This window comes from Antennarius striatus, chromosome 2 (genome assembly GCF_040054535.1).
Source record: "Antennarius striatus isolate MH-2024 chromosome 2, ASM4005453v1, whole genome shotgun sequence".
NCBI lineage: Eukaryota > Metazoa > Chordata > Actinopteri > Lophiiformes > Antennariidae > Antennarius > Antennarius striatus.
Window position 1 is genome coordinate 3,804,161 of NC_090777.1, and position 18,096 is coordinate 3,822,256.

At 49.0% G+C, this 18,096-nt stretch overlaps 2 protein-coding genes and 3 non-coding genes across 6 annotated transcripts; 2 read left to right on the plus strand and 3 right to left on the minus strand.

Annotated features, from left to right (window-relative positions):
- Nucleotides 1–258: 258 nt before the first annotated feature.
- On the plus strand, nucleotides 259–2,284 carry ndufb11 (NADH:ubiquinone oxidoreductase subunit B11). Its single transcript, XM_068324654.1, has 3 exons — nucleotides 259–479; nucleotides 1,464–1,594; nucleotides 1,860–2,284. Exons 1-3 carry the CDS (start codon nucleotides 315–317, stop codon nucleotides 1,987–1,989), a joined length of 426 nt encoding a protein of 141 aa, XP_068180755.1. The 5' UTR covers nucleotides 259–314; the 3' UTR covers nucleotides 1,990–2,284.
- A 647-nt stretch (nucleotides 2,285–2,931) lies between these two features.
- rtel1 (regulator of telomere elongation helicase 1) lies at nucleotides 2,932–13,584 on the plus strand. 2 transcript variants are annotated; one of them, XM_068324619.1, is made up of 32 exons: nucleotides 2,932–3,153; nucleotides 3,606–3,804; nucleotides 4,142–4,235; nucleotides 4,632–4,713; nucleotides 4,869–4,929; nucleotides 5,052–5,127; nucleotides 5,461–5,545; nucleotides 5,750–5,815; nucleotides 5,900–6,056; nucleotides 6,141–6,179; nucleotides 6,253–6,328; nucleotides 6,727–6,824; nucleotides 6,923–6,978; nucleotides 7,113–7,184; nucleotides 7,266–7,347; nucleotides 8,231–8,363; nucleotides 8,662–8,775; nucleotides 8,921–8,961; nucleotides 9,042–9,127; nucleotides 9,225–9,302; nucleotides 9,384–9,461; nucleotides 9,658–9,804; nucleotides 9,940–10,055; nucleotides 10,146–10,269; nucleotides 10,469–10,631; nucleotides 10,710–10,861; nucleotides 11,034–11,129; nucleotides 11,468–11,672; nucleotides 11,931–12,038; nucleotides 12,237–12,569; nucleotides 12,657–12,779; nucleotides 13,089–13,584. In XM_068324619.1, the coding sequence occupies exons 1-32, from the start codon at nucleotides 3,052–3,054 to the stop codon at nucleotides 13,106–13,108; spliced, it is 3,462 nt and encodes a 1,153-aa protein (XP_068180720.1). In that variant the 5' UTR covers nucleotides 2,932–3,051; the 3' UTR covers nucleotides 13,109–13,584. The 2 variants fall into 2 exon arrangements, with proteins under 2 accessions (XP_068180720.1, XP_068180728.1); XM_068324627.1 differs by having other exon boundaries at nucleotides 11,471–11,672.
- A 1,004-nt stretch (nucleotides 13,585–14,588) lies between these two features.
- On the minus strand, nucleotides 14,589–14,661 carry trnar-ccu (transfer RNA arginine (anticodon CCU)). The gene has a single exon. It is a non-coding gene; the product is annotated as a tRNA-Arg (tRNA).
- A 1,240-nt stretch (nucleotides 14,662–15,901) lies between these two features.
- On the minus strand, nucleotides 15,902–15,974 carry trnar-ucu (transfer RNA arginine (anticodon UCU)). Its single transcript has one exon. It is a non-coding gene; the product is annotated as a tRNA-Arg (tRNA).
- Nucleotides 15,975–17,539: 1,565 nt separating this feature from the next.
- Nucleotides 17,540–17,612, minus strand: trnar-ccu (transfer RNA arginine (anticodon CCU)). Its single transcript has one exon. It is a non-coding gene; the product is annotated as a tRNA-Arg (tRNA).
- Nucleotides 17,613–18,096: the final 484 nt, after the last annotated feature.

Consider the following 18,096-nt stretch of genomic DNA (forward strand, 5'->3'; position numbering starts at 1 on the left):
ATAATTTACTGCTCATAAAACAAACCTCTGGTGTATCATTGTTCATAACATCGTTTCAGAAATGCTTTATCAAACAGAAACGTTTAGACTGAGGACGCCCCTGCCTCCCCACGCTATGCATTGTGGGATGTGAATTGTGCTTTATAAATAAAGTGGATTGGATGGGATGTGAAGTTCTCTGAATGAGTCCTCTCGGGCGCTTTTCCTGAAATCACCCCTAGGTGGCGGCAAGACTCCCCCGGAAGTCACGAAGAAGAAGTGTAAACCCTGCAGTTTCCGTTTCCGGGTTACACTATCCTTCACGGAGCAGAGCGATGTTCACCCGACTGTCGCGGTTCGGGCCCGGTTTGGCCCGGTTGTGGTGTCATCCACCGGCCCGGCTCATCTCCCAGTCCAAAACCACTGGTTCGACCGCCGTGACGGAGCTACATCCGGTACCGGAGGCCGGTTCCCACGCGGAGGTCAGCCGGTACGTCAAGGTGAGCGGAACCGTGACGGGACTGTTGTTGGTTGTTGTCCGCAGAAGTGTGTCTGTGTGATTACAGTAGTGTGTTTGTTCCGGTGACTGGTCCGAACCGGTCACCGACTGATGTCAGTCTGCTACACACACTTCTACAGACTGTTACACACACTGCTACACACACACTGCTACACACACACTGCTACACACACTTACACACTGCTACACACACTTACACACTGCTACACACTGCTACACACTTACACTGTTACACATTTCTACACACACTGCTACACACCTTCACATAATTACACACCGCTACACACACAGTTGCACACTGCTAGCACTGTTACAAAATGCTACACAATTAGATACTGCACACACTAGTGGCAGTAGACACACTGTTAAACACCGCTACACACTGCACATACCGCGACACACTGCTGCACACACTGTTACACACTGTTATACACTCCACTTACACACTGCTGCACACACGTACACACTACACACACACACTGCTGCACACACTGTTACACACTGTTATACACTCCACTTACACACTGCTGCACACACTTACACACTACACACACTGACACACTGCTGCACACACACACTGCTGCACACACTTACACACTACACACACTTACACACTGCTGCACACACTTACACACTACACACACTGACACCCTGCTGCACACACACACTGCTACATGCTGCCACACACTCTGTGTCAGTGGACTCACAAGGTTGCAGACCTGTGAAGATGTCCAGACTCCGCTGGGTTAGAGCTAGGTGGCGGTGACGGCCTGTGGACTGACCCAGGACTTCTGGAGATGTTCCACTGGATCAGAGCTATGCTCGGGATCACTAACTGTGGGAACGCAGACGAGGAGATAGTTGTTCTAGAGTTTTGTGAGGCCCTCACCTGGTGGGAGATCTTCCTTCGCGCTGTGTGTCGGATGTTTCTCCTGACTAAAGTCTTGTTTTTGTGTTTGGACAGAATCCAGACTATCATGGCTTCTCCGACGATCCGGTGGAAGACGAGTGGAACGTGCGTTTGGGCTTCTTCTTTGGCATCTCGGTCGCTCTCGTCATGGGAGGAGCGTTCATTCACTACCTACCAGACCAAGGGTGAGTTTCCACTTCCTCATCCTAGCTGTGGTGGATCTTAGTGGGTTTCTCTTGAGAGCGCCCTGATGTGGGGAACTAGAACCCAACTGAACACATGTAGGGTTCCATCCCAGGTATTGTAACCCCCCTGTTCCATCACCTCTGATGTTCTGATGGTTCCTCTTCAACCTGGATGACCAACACCAGCCAGAACGCAGGAGTGTTCCACACCCAGAACAGTTTTTCAACTGTCCCGTGTGTGTGTGTGTGTGTGTGTGTGTTGCAGCATGTATCAGTGGGCGCGGCGGGAGGCGGAGCATGTGATTGTGCAGAGGGAGAAGGCGGGGCTTCCGCTGTTGGACGAGAACTACTACGACCCACAGAAGATCATCCTGCCGTCCGATAAAGAGGCGTAGCTCCCCCTGCTGGTCGGGCATCAACAGAAGAAGGGAGGAGAGTTGTAACGAGTTGTCCTGAAGGGACTTGAAACAATGATCACTGAGGCCCTGAACACCGGATTATCACAGATTAGCAGTCAGATTACTAACCTGTCCATCGTCACACATCCAGTCCAGTGAGCACAGCCTACGTAGGACGATTGGAGTCTGGGTCTGGAGTGTGTGATGTGTGTGTTCTCCCTAAAATTGAGTGTTTAAACGTCGCCTGTGTTAAATAAAGATGTTCTGTTCTCGGCTGATGTTCGTCCTTTAAGTTCTGCTCCGTTCTGCCGCAGAGAACCACAGAACCGAGCCGTGAACGTGTGACCGTGAACATGTGAATGTGAACACGTGTGTGTGTGTGTGTGTGTGTGTGACTCCCCTGAAGCACCACAGGAAGGGGGCGTGATTGCGACCCACAAGGTTTTTAACCCGCAGGTTCTGGGGGAGCGTTCCACACCAACCACCCGTTGCACCGTCACTCCACCAGGAGCTCACGTGACACAACGTTTAAAGCCATTGTAAAAATCCCAGAATGCACCTCTTCATGGAAACGTGTGTGTGGATGGATAGAGGGCGGATGAAGACCAGTGCACCAGTGTCTGGACCGAAGCTAGAACCGTTCCCTCAAGTCCACATGACTTAGTTTAGACAGACAGTGTGATGTCTCAGTGCAGTGAAATCCTCTCTTCTGATTGGTCCATTCGTTTTTATTTCACGAACACGTGTGAATTCGTCCACAGTCGACACCCAGTGAAGAAACCCGCAGTCACTGAACATCACAGACGTCAGGCTGACGTTCAACGGGAGTGACGTCATCACGTCAGCCACTCTCCAGGCCAGCAGGGGGCAGTATGTCCCCGAACAGGTGCGTGTCCACCTACACAGGAGAAGAAGTCGCGCATGCGCAGTGGCCTACACAGGAAATTGGCGGCAAGTTCGCTGAGACCTCTTCTTCCCACGGGGTTGTTCGGGTCCGTCGTGGGTACCGGGGGCTCGTGCCGTGACGTCATTGATCCCACCGCGGGGGGGAGGAGCGCCATGACTTCCCTGCGGCTGAACGGGGTGACGGTCCGCTTCCCGTTCCCGCCATACGACTGTCAGAAGGAGTACATGAGCAAAGTGCTCGAGTGTCTCCAGAGGGTGAGTGGCTCGAGCCCCGGTCGGCGCGCGCGGCAGGCGCGCGACATGTGACACGACACGGGTCATGTCAGCTGAGCGGTGGTGGGGCACGAACCCACGACCACACGTGATCCACTGGGGGAGGGACTCCAACCTCCCCCACGCCTGAAGGGACGCGCAGCACCTGGCTCAAGGGTTCCGGTCCCCACAGACCGGAAGAGGGTGACGTGTTCTAGTGTCAGGTGGGACTGGAGCCCACGTCCTGGTGTGAAGCGACCTCACACCCACCGGCCGCACAGGGTGAGGTGTGACGTTACCATGGCAATCGCCGTGGTAGAGAGTGGTTGAGGGTTTGAGTCCCACCTGCTGCTGTCATAATGAGTGTGAAGTGGAGCAGGAGATGAGGCGGGTCTCGGGTTCTTTCTGTTCCAGAGCGTGAACGGGGTTCTGGAGAGTCTTTCTGTTTGTTCCAGAGCGTGAACGGGGTTCTGGAGAGTCCGACCGGAACAGGTAAAACCCTCTGCCTGCTGTGCGCTGCCCTGGCCTGGAGGGAGAGTCTCAAAGATGCCGTATCTGCCCAGAAGATCGCAGCTCGACTTGGGGACCAGGAGCTGTTCCCTGACAGACCGTTGGCCTCCTGGGGCTCCGCTGATGCCGACAGCAAAGCCCCAAGTAGGTTCTGACCCCCAGTCCGTACAGGAACAGGAACCTGGGACGGGGCTGCTGTGTGGGTTCCGAACCCAGCAGCCCTGTCCCGTCTCCTACGTTAGGCTAACCGTTTGAAAGAGCGAACAGGAAGTGTTTATCAGGCAAGAGGAAGAAACGTCCGCTCTTACTTTTTACTTTGTTGGTTTGTTGATGTAGACTGTCTCTAAAAAGCACGACCAACTCAAAGACAGGTGATCGTTCAGTCATGTGACGTTCAGCCATGTGGTTGTTAAGTCATGTGATGTTCAGTCATGTGACTCGTCTCAGGGATAACTCGCTGTCACATGTTCTTGTTTTCCAGACAGCTACACAGATGTTCCCAAGATCATTTATGCATCAAGGACTCACTCTCAGCTCGCACAGGTCGTAAGTGAGTTAAAGAACACCTCGTACAGGTAAACTACCATTAAAGTACCTGTAAACTACCTGTAAACCACCTGTGAACTACCAGTGAACTACCTGTTTGACTAGCACACACACTGGTCTGGATCTACTGGTCTTTGTTGGACTGTAGGAGGTTCTACTGGTCTTTGTTGGACTGTAGGAGGTTCTACTGGTCTATGTTGGACTGTAGGAGGTTCTACTGGTCTTTGTTGGACTGTAGGAGGATCTGCTGGTCTTTGTTGGACTGCAGGAGGTTCTACTGGTCTTTGTTGGACTGTAGGAGGTTCTACTGGTCTTTGTTGGACAGTAGGAGGTTCTACTGGTCTTTGTTGGACTGTAGGAGGTTCTACTGGTCTATGTTGGAGGGTGTCTGCAGGTGATCCACATCTCAGTGTTTCCTGTTTCAGACCAAAGGTGAGTGTCCTGGGTTCACGAGAACAGCTGTGCATCAACCCGGAAGTGATGCGTCAGGAGAGCAACCATGTGAAGGTGAGCGTATGGAAGCTGTTCGGTCATGCCCATGGACTTATGGGTAATCTCTGTCTCCTGTTAATCAGTGGTCTGTTCCAGTTGTGTAACACTTCTTAACAAAGCTGCAGGTCAGATCCATAAGCTGTAACCTGAATCATTGTGACTGTTTGTAGGTCCATATGTGCAGAAACAAAGTCTCCACCAGGTCCTGTGTGTTCTACAATAATACAGAAGGTCAGTGCAGGTCTGGAGAGGACCTCAGTGCCTCGCTGGAGGCGTCTCCAGCAGTGACTTGAGCATCTTGTGTGATGAGGTCAGCATGTCCTGGTGAACATTTGGTCATGTTTGTCCTCTAGAGAAAAGCACTGACAGAGACCTGGTGACCTCCATCCTTGATGTGGAAGACCTGGTCAAATATGGCAACAAACACAGGTGGGATTGATGTTGGTCTAGAGAACCCAGAGCTTTGCTGAGTCAGTAGATTCATCAGGAGATTTTGAAGGTTTCAGAACATCTGAAGGGATTGATCCATCACTGCCTGAGGGGGAACTTACAGATTTATTGTTTCCTGATGCTGATCTGTTTTTGTACAGTTGGGTTAATTCGTAAGATTTCTAGAATCTCACAACAACATGTGGTCAAGAAAGAAACCTTGTGGCGTCAGCCATGTGTAAGGGGTGTGTGTGTGTGTGTGTGTGTTGTGATGTAACGTGATGCGTCGTGCTGCAGTTACACCATTCACCCTAATGTCAGCGCTGTTTGCAGGGCCTGTCCCTACTACCTGTCCCGCTCCCTGAAGCAGCAGGCAGACATCGTTTTCACGCCGTACAACTACCTGCTGGATCCAAAGGTGAGCCAACCACCGGGCTGCAGTAGAGAGCTGCTGGAGGCGCTGGTGACTTCCTGTAGGAACATCAGGAACATTTTTACCTTGAGCTCTGTTTTCTGTCTTGTAGGTGTTTATTAGTCAACGGTTTTTAACGTAGTCCAGGAATGATTGTTTCTATGCTGGGGTTGGGTGACGGACACTGACTTCCTCCTCTTTGTTCCTCAGACGCGTCGGGCACACAACATCGAGCTGAACGGGGCGGTGGTCATCTTTGATGAAGCTCACAACGTGGTAAGACTGTCCTGGAGATATGGGTGATGTCAGGTTTGATGTCAGAACCTTTTAAAGTCCATTACAGGCAGCTTTCGTCTGCAGGAGAAGACGTGTGAGCAATCCACCTCATTGGACCTGACCCCCCATGACGTGGCCTCAGCCATTGCCGCTGTGGACCGGATGCTGCAGGAGCAGGCTAAGGAGGTCGGTCACCAGGACGCCGGTGGTGAGGACGGGAACCTGGAGCCCCTCCAGTCAGGTTAGGACGCCTGTGTATCCTTGCAAAGCAGGTGGAATGGTTGTGAGCCAACAACACTCAGCTGGGCGTGTCGGTGTCTTACAGGGCTCAACATGGAACTCAGCACCATCGCTAAAATCAAACGTAAGTGTTCCTGCAGGGACACGATGAATCTTCTGGTTGGGTGTTTGGATGTCACCTCCTCGCTGCTCCACAGAGATCCTGCTGGACCTGGAGGCTGCCATCGATTCCTACGACGTACCGAACGACAAGGGCATCACCAAACCTGGCATGTAGGTGAACGTGGGCTCGAAGCCCGTCGTGGAACATCGGTCTGTATCCTCGTGAAAATGTTTGGCTGCAGTGACGACAGAGGAAGGAGCTGAGCTCCAGCCTCTGGTCCGCAAGGTCAACGCGCCAGGTCATGTGATCAGAACCCTCAGTCCAAACTCAGCCCGCAAGCATCAGTACCAACACCACCTGTAAACAAACAACACCTGTAAACAAACATCCTGTAAACAAACCTGTAAACAAGCAACACCCTGGAAACAAACATCCTGTGGTGTTGTTTACAGGGTTCTGTTTATGTGCTGTTTACGGTGTGTTGTTTATGTTATGTTGTTGTTTACAGGGTGTTGTTTACAGCAGCGTTGTAGGCCTGTATGCTCACCAGGCTCTTCTCTATGTCCAGTTTCATCTACGAGCTGCTGGAAAGAGCCCACCTGACCTACAGGACCAGGACCCCGGTCTGTGAGGCTCTGGAGCAGATCTGTGGACACCTGGCAGGAAGTCAGTGCTGTCAGCTGGTTCTGTAGCGTGTCTGGTTCACACCTGGAGGGGAGGTGGGCTCAGTCCAGAACTCACCTGTGTGACGCTTCTCTCACCAGAACCTGGAATATTCTTGAACACCAGCGGACTGCAGAAGCTGTCTGATCTCATTCAGGTGTGTTCCATCAGGAAAGAGGGGGTATGGGGGTAAACAAAGGTTTGGTTTGAAGCTTCTACCATAAGCTCAAACTGATGAATTCATGACTCATGAAATAATCAGCAGCATATGGTCTGAATGTTGTCCTGTAGTTGGTGTTCTGTGGAGAACCTTCAGAGACGGAGCGACAGCAGCAGATGCATCTCAACACAGTCCATTTTAAGGTGCACCTGTCACACGCCGTAGGTGACCATGTTGGAATCATGTGACCAGCATCATTAGACATGTTCCTCTGTTCGGTTCAGGTCCACATCCATCGAGAAACCGGCTACCACAACAGAAAAGGGAGCGCCGACGTGTGGACGTCGTCTTCATCGAAGAAACAAGGTGATGATGATGATGGTGATGATGATGCACAGCCTGAGAACCAGACTCATCCACAGGGTCCTGGTGTGATCACCTCATTATGTTGGAGTCTGAGGGTCAGGTCAGAAGAGCCTCTACAAGAGAGAAGTTCGTCATGGCTGGACGTGGTGAAGCAGAGTAGCATGACTCAGCATCACTCTGGATGACTCAGCATCACTCTGGATGACTCAGCATCACTCTGGATGACTCAGCATCACTCTGGATGACTCAATATCATTCAGCATGACTCAGCATCACTCAACATGTTTCTGCATGACTCAGAATGACTCAGTAGCAATTAGCATGACTCAGCACCATTACATGACTCAGATTGACTCAATATCACTCAACATGACTCAGCGTCACTCAGCATGAGTCGGCATCACTCAGCATGACTCGGCGTCACTCAGTATCACTCAACATGACTGAATTTTACTCGGCATGACTCAATATCTCTCAGCATGATTCAGCATCTCTCAACATGACTCTGCATCTCTGCATGACTCAGCATCACTCAGTATCACTCTGCATCACTCTGCATGACTCGGCGTATCCATTTCCAGGAGTAACCGTTAACAGAGTGAACAAGTTAATGCATCATGTGTGAAAGTTGTCCCCGTCGGTTTGCTGCAACACGAATCACACCTCCGGGGTTCCTGCTGGTGTTTTATTGATCGTTATTCCTGACGGGATTAGTAACGGAGTTCCTGTCGTCAGATCTTCGGTGGTAGATGTTTGGTCTGATCCCCAGAACTTCATGCGCTGCATCGTTCATTAACTGTTCCTGTCAGATCCGTTTCTGTGTGAGCGTCAGACCCACAGGTTGATCTGTGACTCCACTTGATTGATTCCTCTGAACCTCCAGGAAACGTCTTGAGCTACTGGTGCTTCTCTCCCGGCTTCAGCATGCAGGACCTGGAGCGCCAGGGGGTTCGCTGCATCATCCTGACCAGCGGCACCCTGTCCCCCCTGTCCTCCTTCAGGTCTGAGATGAGAATGTGAGTCACCGCCGACGAGTGAACGTTTGCCTCTAATACTGATCTGATCACGCGGTTTCCTGGGAGTTGATTGGTCAGGAGCTTGTAGTCAAGAAGTAAAGCAGAGTCTTCACCTGAGTTAACGTCTTTAGAATGACCCGTTAGCTTGAGCTTCAGGTGAGTCTGGAGGCTAAAGACCTGGTTCACACACACCCGGATCCGTCGTGAGTGTGAACAAACGAACCGGAGCTGTGTCGGTGACCCGTTTGGGTCCTGACGACAGGCCAACCAGGAGCCTTCAGCCGTGTTGTTTCTGCAGAGAATTCCCGGTGACTCTGGAGAACGGTCATGTGATCGAGCGGGACCAGATCTTTGTGAGCGTCGTCGACCGGGGTCCAGATGGAGTGAACTTGAGTTCAGCATTTGATAGAAGGTGGGTTCAAGACTCGTTTCGTCTCTCGGTGGGTGTGTCCGCCCATGATCCCATCACTCCTGGCTTCAAAGTGGTCCGACTGGATCGGTAGGATGGACGGAGAGTAGACCCGGGTCTGAACTGGACTCTCTCCTCTCTGTTGTAGGTTTATCCCTGAGAACATGGCGTCTCTGGGCAACACAGTGGGTAAGTTCACGCCTCAGGTGTCCTGTCGGGCCGGGAGGTTCTGTTCCCCCCTCACGTTGGTTCCTGTGGTGTCGCCTCAGCAAACCTGAGCCGGGTGGTTCCTCACGGCCTCCTGGTGTTCTTTCCCTCCTTCCCTTTGATGGAGAAGACACTGGACTTCTGGAGAGTATGTGGAGATGGAGATGTTTCTGAAGGAATCTGTGGCTGTAATGTGTAAGTTGTGTTACATCAGTGTGTGTGTGTGTGTGTGTGTGTGTTTCCAGGGTAAAGGACATGCAGAACGCATTGACCATGTGAAGCCCATGTTTGTGGAAACAAAAGGAAAGGGTGCCTTCACTGAGGTGGGACTTGACCTAACAACCTTCATGTCAGCTTAAGGAGCTGGTTGAACGGTTCCTGTGAGCTCCAATGTCTGTCCCCAGGTGATTGATGGGTACTACAACAAAGTCAACGACCCGGCGTCCAAAGGAGGATCCTTCTTCGCCGTGTGTAGAGGGAAGGTGAGGTCCATGAGTTTAAAGAGCACAGGAACCTCACCTGCTGCTTCCATCCAGCACGTGTTTGTGTTGTCTGGTCGTCGTGTGAACGTGAAGGTGGGATTGGACCCTGGTTTTGTCCAAACGGATCCCGCCTCAGGTCCGTTCAGCGGCGGTGATGCGATGTCCATGTCTTCACCGTGACGTGTCGTCCTCTCAGGCCAGTGAAGGGCTGGACTTTGCCGACACCTTTGGTCGGGGCGTCATCATCACAGGCCTTCCTTTCCCGCCCAAGATGGATCCCCGAGTCATCCTCAAGATGCAGTTCCTGGATGAGATGAACCTGAAGAAGACTCCTGAGCTGAAGGTGAGAGGAGGAGCCTCGGTGAGTCACTGAGCAGGTTTGGAGTCACAGTCTGAGTGTGTGTGTGTGTGTGTGTGTGTGTGTGTGTGTGTGTGTGTGTGTGTGTGTGTGTGTGTGTGTGTGTGTGTGTGTGTGCAGTACCTGTCGGGGCAGCAGTGGTACCGACAGCAGGCGTTCCGAGCCGTGAACCAGGCCATAGGGAGAGTCATTCGCCACAAGGAAGACTATGGAGCAATCTTCCTCTGCGACGAGCGGTAGGCTTGGAGCCCTCCGTCACCCCTGGGGTTCAGTTCCGGGTAGGGCTCCCATCTCCAATCCACTCATCTTCTGATCTGGTCCCACAGGTTTAAGGGACTCAATGCCCGGGAGCAGCTTCCCTCCTGGATCCGGCCTTACGTTCGTCTGCATGACAGCTTTGGGAATTTGGTCCGTGAAGTCTCGCAGTTCTTCAGGGTGGCACAGAAACTGGTAGGACTCTGGACTAACACGTCCAATCACGTCGTCCTACCACATGGGATTGTCATTGGTTTCCATGGTAATCCGCACTGTTTGAATGGTTGACTGAATGCAGGCGGGTGTGGCATGGATACCACGCGTTAGTCCTGGTTGTTGGGGTGATGGGGTGATGGGGGCTGGTCTGAGCAGCATGTCTGTGTTTGAATGTCAGAGGCCAGTGGAAGAGAAGAAACCTACAACAGCGGGTGAGACGCTACGTCCAGCAGACTGGCAGTCCTCCAGCACCTCTTCACGCTCATCCTCCCAAAGCTGCCACGCCCAGAAGGCCAAGGTGTTGGACGCCCACCTCCCAAGCCTGAAGAGGAGGAGACTGGGTGAGTGAAAGAGAGACGCCTCCTTCACAGAGCTAACGCTATCGATGAGTCAGGCTCTCATATGTGGGCTCTGATCAGATGACCACACAAGAGCCAATGACATGTCCAGGATCCTCAGTGAGTACGAGGGTGAGGGGCAGGGGAGGAAGACGAGGCCAGCCAGCCTGTTGGAAGCCCTGGAGCGAGTTGACCACTGCAGAGGAAAGGAGGAAGAGGTCGGAGAGGAGAAGGTAGCTGCACCTGTCCGAAAGAATGTTCACGTAAAGATAACAGTTGTGATGAGGGTAACGTCTGGTACAGCAAGGGTTAGGGTGACCCTACGCCTTACCCTGACCGGATCGGACTTTACTGATGCAGCGAAACAGTGGTGGTGACGACTTCCTGTGTGCGTTCTCTTCGTAGGCACATCGTTTGTCCACGCTGTCTCTTCAGTACGACAAGAGGGCGGATGATGACCTACGGGGCGGCAAACGCAAAATCAGACTGGTCCACGGACAGGTAGGTTACCTCAGTGACCATCATGACCAGCTGAGAGGGAACGTGACCTGAACTAACTAGCTAACTAACTAGCTAACTAACTCAACATGATGCACCTTAATACCGCAACTGCAGCATGAAGGTTGTTGATGAGGCATCTCAGATGGGGCATCCCATTTATCTATCTATCCACCCATCCAGAAGACTGACCAGCTGTAGTTCCTATAGTATATTAGGTGATGTATTTGATCATTTCAGTGATGTTAAATGCTATACGGCGGGGGGAATATGTTTATCATGTATGTCTTTCGAATGTATTGAACATGGTTATCCCTCGTTTCCACATTTCTTTGTTGAAGAAGAGCAGCCTGGAGGTGTCTGATGAAGTCAAAGGCAGTAGAGCAAAGGCTTTATTGGCAGAAATGAAGAAGTCACTGAGCCAGGTGACCTTTGACCAAATTATTCAAGCTCTGCAAAACTACAAGAAGACCGACAACATGGACATCCTTCTGTCTGAGATCTCTGTCTTAAGTGAAGATGTCAATACACACAGTCTGCTCAAGGGTAAGTCTGCTGCTCAGGGGTTAGTCTTCAGCTCAGGGGTTAGTCTTCAGCTCAGGGGTTAGTCTTCAGCTCAGGGGTTAGTCTTCAGCTCAGGGGTTAGTCTTCAGCTCAGGGGTTAGTCTTCAGCATGTGGCATATGTGACATCCTGTGGGCAAATGATGGCAGCAGAAATACACTCGTTCTGAGTCCCAGCTCCTCGTGTGTGTGTGTGTGTGCGTGTGCATGTGCGTGTGTGTGTGTGTGTGTGTGTGTTTCAGGCATCTACCAGTTTGTTCGTTCGCATCATAAGCAGAAGTTTGATGAGAAATGCTTGGAGCTGATTGGTCAGGGCTGCGGGTACACACCTGATCACTCATTGGCTAAAGGTAAGAAGAAACAGCAGTGTGGACACCCCCTGAAATGTGTGTTGCAGGACTACCGTCATGCTCCTGACATGGTTTGCTCAGAGTGACACCGTGTTCGGTTGACCCCCCCCCGAACCCTCCCAGGTGTTACGGGGGGTCGGACTCTGAAGTGAAGTGAAGACAAGCGGTATCTCAGTTTTGTTGCTTTTGATGCCACAGACAGACAGATGGTTGAGGGTTTGAAACCCTCCAGCGGGGCGTCAGGCTGCAGCCAGCTGAACACACAGCAGCTCAACAGAGGAGGACCCCACCTTAGCCAGCAGGGTCTCCGGGGACCTCAGCCTGGAGAGACGTCACTTCCTGCTTCTGCTTCACGCACCAGCTTTCAGTCCACGTTTGTGGCCGAGGTGAAGAAAGCCCTGGGACCCGAGAAGTCAGCGCAGCTCTTCAGCGCCCTCTGCAGCTACAAGAACACGGAGAACTATGACAACATGGTGACCACGGTTGTGAGCCTGTTCACTGAGAGGGATGAAGACTTCCACCTTCTTGTCCGTACGTTCCCTCATTGGCTGCACACGTTCCCGTTCCTGTAATGTGGATTGGTTCTTCATGTTTGGTCTTCAAATGTTCTTTCCTCAGGGTTTGGCATGTATATTCGTCCTCACCATAAGAGGCAGTACAAACGCATGTTGAACGCTCTGGCAGGTCTGCCCGACCTGGAAGAGGACGCTTCTGCTGCCGCTGAAGGTCAGCAAACACAAGGTACTGTATCATCGATCAAGCCTCTTCTTCTTCATTCTTTGCTGGTTTATTCCCCATTTATGTTCGACGCCCATGTTGACTATTGGATGTGCAAATGGAGCTCAGCCAGTGGGACAAAGTCGCTGCAGTCAGCTCGAATCAAGACTGTCGTGTCATTATGGAGCACTGACTGACCACGGCAGCAGTTTCCTTTTTAAATATCCATTTCCGCAAATACAACAATAGTTTCATATTTTATAAAATGAAATCATATAACTACTGTTTGATTGCAACAAGACTCAAACTAATTGTTCTGGGTTGTTTTTCCAGCTCCGTCATCACCTACTTAGAAGACGCAGAGCAAGACTTCCAGTTCCCCAAGCAGCCAAAGACAATAGAATCTATTTCACAGCAATAAAGTGTTGTTGGTCAGCTGAAAAAATGTATTCAGATGAAAATACATATTTGAATGATAAAGACTGACACTGAACTAGATGGAAAAGTGGACGAATGTCTGCTGAATTTGATGGCTGATCAGCCAAGTTTAGGAGAACCAGATCCCTGACCCTGGAAAGTTTCTCCTAAACTTTGGAATAATGTGTTGAGTCCTTTAAAAGATGTTTTCTCACAGGGGTTCTGGTTGAATTGTTGTTCCTGCACTCAGACCAAATTGAAACTGACCCCTCCACAAACATGGGTGTGATTGTGTTGATCTTTGAAAGGTAAAATGTTGAAGGGCTTGTCACTTTAAGGGCTTTCTTACGTAAGCCCATCGAATCTGTTCTGTACATGTTCTGTTCATTTAGAAACACAACTAATAAAGAGAATTGAGTTCATTTTATATCGACTTTGCTGTTTACTGCTGGCTCTTTCTATCTAAAGCAGGGGTATCAAACTCGTTTTCACCAAGGGCCACTTCAGCATAATGGCTGGCCTCAAAGGGCCAGGTGTAACTTAAAAATGTAACTCAACGTACAGTGGAGGAAAAAATACTTAGTCAGCCACCAATTGTGCAGGTTCCCCCACTTAAAAAGTTGAGAGAGGCCTGTAATTGTCACCATAGGTACACCTCAGCTATGAGAGACAAAAGGAGGAAGAAAAATCCAGAAAATCATATCGTCTGATTTGCTAATTATGTTGGAAAATAAGTATTTGGTCACCTGCAAACAAGATTCCTGGCTCTCACAGAGCTGTAACTTCTTTTTTTAAGAGGTTCCTCTGTCGTCCACTCGTTACCTGTTTCAATGGTACCTGTTTGAATTCATTAGCAGTAAAAAAATACACCTGTCCATGTGAAAAAAATAAAATAATCTCATTCACTCACCCACATAGTTAATTTTAAATACAAGGGGGATTTCATCATTCATCAGTTGGACTTCAGCGGGGCAGTTTTTTACCACCAGTTCTGGGACGGTTTGCATCTGAGTGCGACGCGAGTGGGATGAGGACTTGGACTCGGAGTTGGGCTTAAGATCTCACCTCTACTTTCAGTGCGTACGATCGGAAAGGTAAAGTGACAGGAGATACAGCTGACGCACGGATGGAACTGAGCAGGTATTGTAGATGGATGTTTCTCATACAGCGCCTTCTCTGTTTTACCTACATTATTTATTTTATAAGGGCATTCCGTAGTTTAATATCCATAGATCGTTTGAGATACATAATATAAATATAATTTCAGGAGTTCACAGAATCAGGAAAGTGTTTCTGGATTCATTATCATTTGTGTTCACAACACCTCCAAAAGGTGGATAGCAGAGGATGGTTTCGATCCATCGACCTCTGGGTTATGGGCCCAGCACGCTTCCGCTGCGCCACTCTGCTGTTGATCACCCCAGATGGGACTCGAACCCACAATCCCTGGCTTAGGAGGCCAGTGCCTTATCCATTAGGCCACTGGGGCTTCTGAATGGGAGAGGTGACTGTTGTGTCCATGTGCTTTGAGTTGCACCACAAAGCACCAGTGAAGTCCATTGTGTCATGATGAATGACGTACCAATGGTCCCAGATGTTGTTGTGGCAGTGATGGAAAAGTGGACAAGAGAAAGAGAAGAACACGATGAACCTGTGACTGAATGTCTGCTTGAACACTGTCATAGCAGGAAAAAGTGGTTTGTGTCTTTCAGGTGGTCCTGGATTGTATTAACCACGGGTAACCAGGGATTAGTGTAGACAGCAATACCTTTAGCTACTGTTAGCTAACACGTGTTACCTACCTAAGTATTTTGCTGTTAACTAACAAAAACGTAGGCAAATCTGACATTTCACACATCTGACCATTAATCTGATCACACATTATAATCTATCAATAACAAATAAGGTCATAAATAGAGAAATGACTTACATGTGTGTTGCTCTGTAACAATGAGCCTCTGGGTGCTGACACCAGGTGTGTTGGTCAGACAGGTGCATCAGAAGTGACAGATGACATCAGATGTGGACGTGGGACAGTAAAAGTTGCTAAGAATTAAAGATTCATACAAGATTCCATAACAAAAAAATCAAAGCTAGTGATTTGATCTATGAAAAGCACTAGCTTTGATCTTTGACCGATGATAATAGGTCAAGGTAAAATTTTGAATTCAGGGGTGTCGCGGGATGTTGCAGTCTGTGACTGCGTTGGTTCTTGTCTAAAAAAGCAAATGGCCTCTTGTCACAAACATGTTTTATAAAGAATACCTGGAATATGAATAACTTTTCATTTAGAAGCTTTTGGAAAATAAACAACCCCTGAGGTCATGGATGACCCCACCTGTGCGTCTGAGGGTTAAAGAGCATGTTTATATCTGTTGACAACATGATGGAACGTGTAACTGTTGAAGTATCTGCCACAAAAAGAATAGCTGTGTCTAGAGGGCAACAGGCAAAAATAGAAAGGTTGAAAATGCTGGTTAGTGCTTGAATAAACACCGTCTGTCTGCTGAGGGAGGTTAATATGATCATTATATTCATTTGGGGAACACTGGCAAAGTCATATTCCTGTTTTGACCATCTATGATGGTCAGAAGGATCATTTTATTCTTTACAAAGGAAATAGGAGATACACAAGACCTCTAAAAGGTGGATAGCAGAGGATGGTTTCGATCCATCGACCTCTGGGTTATGGGCCCAGCACGCTTCCGCTGCGCCACTCTGCTGTTGATCACCCCAGACGGGACTCGAACCCACAATCCCTGGCTTAGAAGGCCAGTGCCTTATCCATTAGGCCACTGGGGCTTCTGAATGGGAGAGGTGACTGTTGTGTCCATGTGCTTTGAGTTGCACCACAAAGCACCAGTGAAGTCCATTGTGTCATGATGAATGACGTACCAATGGTCCCAGATGTTGTTGTGGCAGTGATGGAAAAGTGGACAAGAGAAAGAGAAGAACACGATGGACCTGTGACTGAATGTCTGCTTGAACACTGTCATAGCAGGAAAAAGTGGTTTGTGTCTTTCAGGTGGTCCTGGATTGTATTAACCACGGGTAACCAGGGATTAGTGTAGACAGCAATACCTTTAGCTACTGTTAGCTAACACGTGTCACCTAATTATTTTGCTGTTAACTAACAAAAAAGTAGGCTAATCTGACATTTCACACATCTGACCATTAATCTGATCACACATGATAATCTATCAATAAAAAATGAGTTCACAAATAGAGAAATGACTTACATGTGTGTTGCTCTGTAACAATGAACCTCTGGGTGCTGACACCAGGTGTGTTGGTCAGACAGGTGCATCAGAAGTGACAGATGACATCAGATGTGGACGTGGGACAGTAAAAGTTGCCAAGAATTAAAGATTCATACAAGATTCCATCAGAACTATTAGGGAGATATTTGACTCCACTCGAGGAAAAGTGGGGCAGTCATACAAAAACTGCAATTTTTTGAAATTGATTACATTTTTTACAACTCTGTATTGTAATTGTCAGTGTTTGTGTGTTCGTCCGTCCATCTGTCCGTCTTTTAGTTAGTAATATCTTTGCAATCGTTGCAGATGGAAAGATGAACCAAAAAGCACATTACACGGGCAACAAAGGGGATGAAAATGACAGGATGGTCTTGACCTTGAGAAAACTCGTTCAAGGTCAAATTTCCACTTTTGTACACTCAGGAACCTGATAAGATAGAGGGAGAAAGCCAGGGTGAGACCGTAGATCAAAGCTAATGCTTTGATCTATGAAAAGCACTAGCTTTGATGTTTGACCTATACAAATAAGTCAAGGTAAAATTTTGAATTCAGGGGTGTCGCGGGATGTTGCGGTCTGTGACTGCGTTGGTTCTTGTCTAAAAAAGCAAATGGCCTCTTGTCACAAACATGTTTTATAAAGAATACCTGGATTATGAATAACTTTTCATTTAGAAGCTTTTGGAAAATAAACAACCCCTGAGGTCATGGATGACCCCACCTGTTCATCTGAGGTTTAAAGAGCATGTTTATATCTGTTGACAACATGATGGAACGTGTAACTGTTGAAGTATCTGCCACGAAAAGAATAGCTGTGTCTAGAGGGCAACAGGCAAAAATAGAAAGGTTGAAAATGCTGGTTAGTGCTTGAATAAACACCGTCTGTCTGCTGAGGGAGGTTAATATGATCATTATATTCATGAGGGGAACACTGGCAAGGTCATCTTCCTGTTTTGATCGTCTATGATGCAGCAGGATCATTTTATTCTTTACAAAGGAAAGAGGAGATACACAACACCTCCAAAAGGTGGATAGCAGAGGATGGTTTCGATCCATCGACCTCTGGGTTATGGGCCCAGCACGCTTCCGCTGCGCCACTCTGCTGTTGATCACCCCAGATGGGACTCGAACCCACAATCCCTGGCTTAGGAAGCCAGTGCCTTATCCATTAGGCCACTGGGGCTTCTGAATGGGAGAGGAGACTGTTGTGTCCACGTGCTTTGAGTTGCACCACAAAGCACCAGTGAAGTCCATTGTGTCATGATGAATGACGTACCAATGGTCCCAGATGTTGTTGTGGCAGTGATGGAAAAGTGGACAAGAGAAAGAGAAGAACACGATGAACCTGTGACTGAATGTCTGCTTGAACACTGTCATAGCAGGAAAAAGTGGTTCATTACTGTCGCCAACAATACTGTTGGCTACTGTTAGCTAACACGTGTTACCTACCTAAGTATTTTGCTGTTAACTAACAAAAACGTAGGCTAATCTGACATTTCACACATCTGACCATTAATCTGATTACACATTATAATCTATCAATAAAAAATGAGTTCACAAATAGAGAAATGACTTACATGTGTGTTGCTCTGTAACAATGAGCCTCTGGGTGCTGACACCAGGTGTGTTGGTCGGACAGGTGCATCAGAAGTGACAGATGACATCAG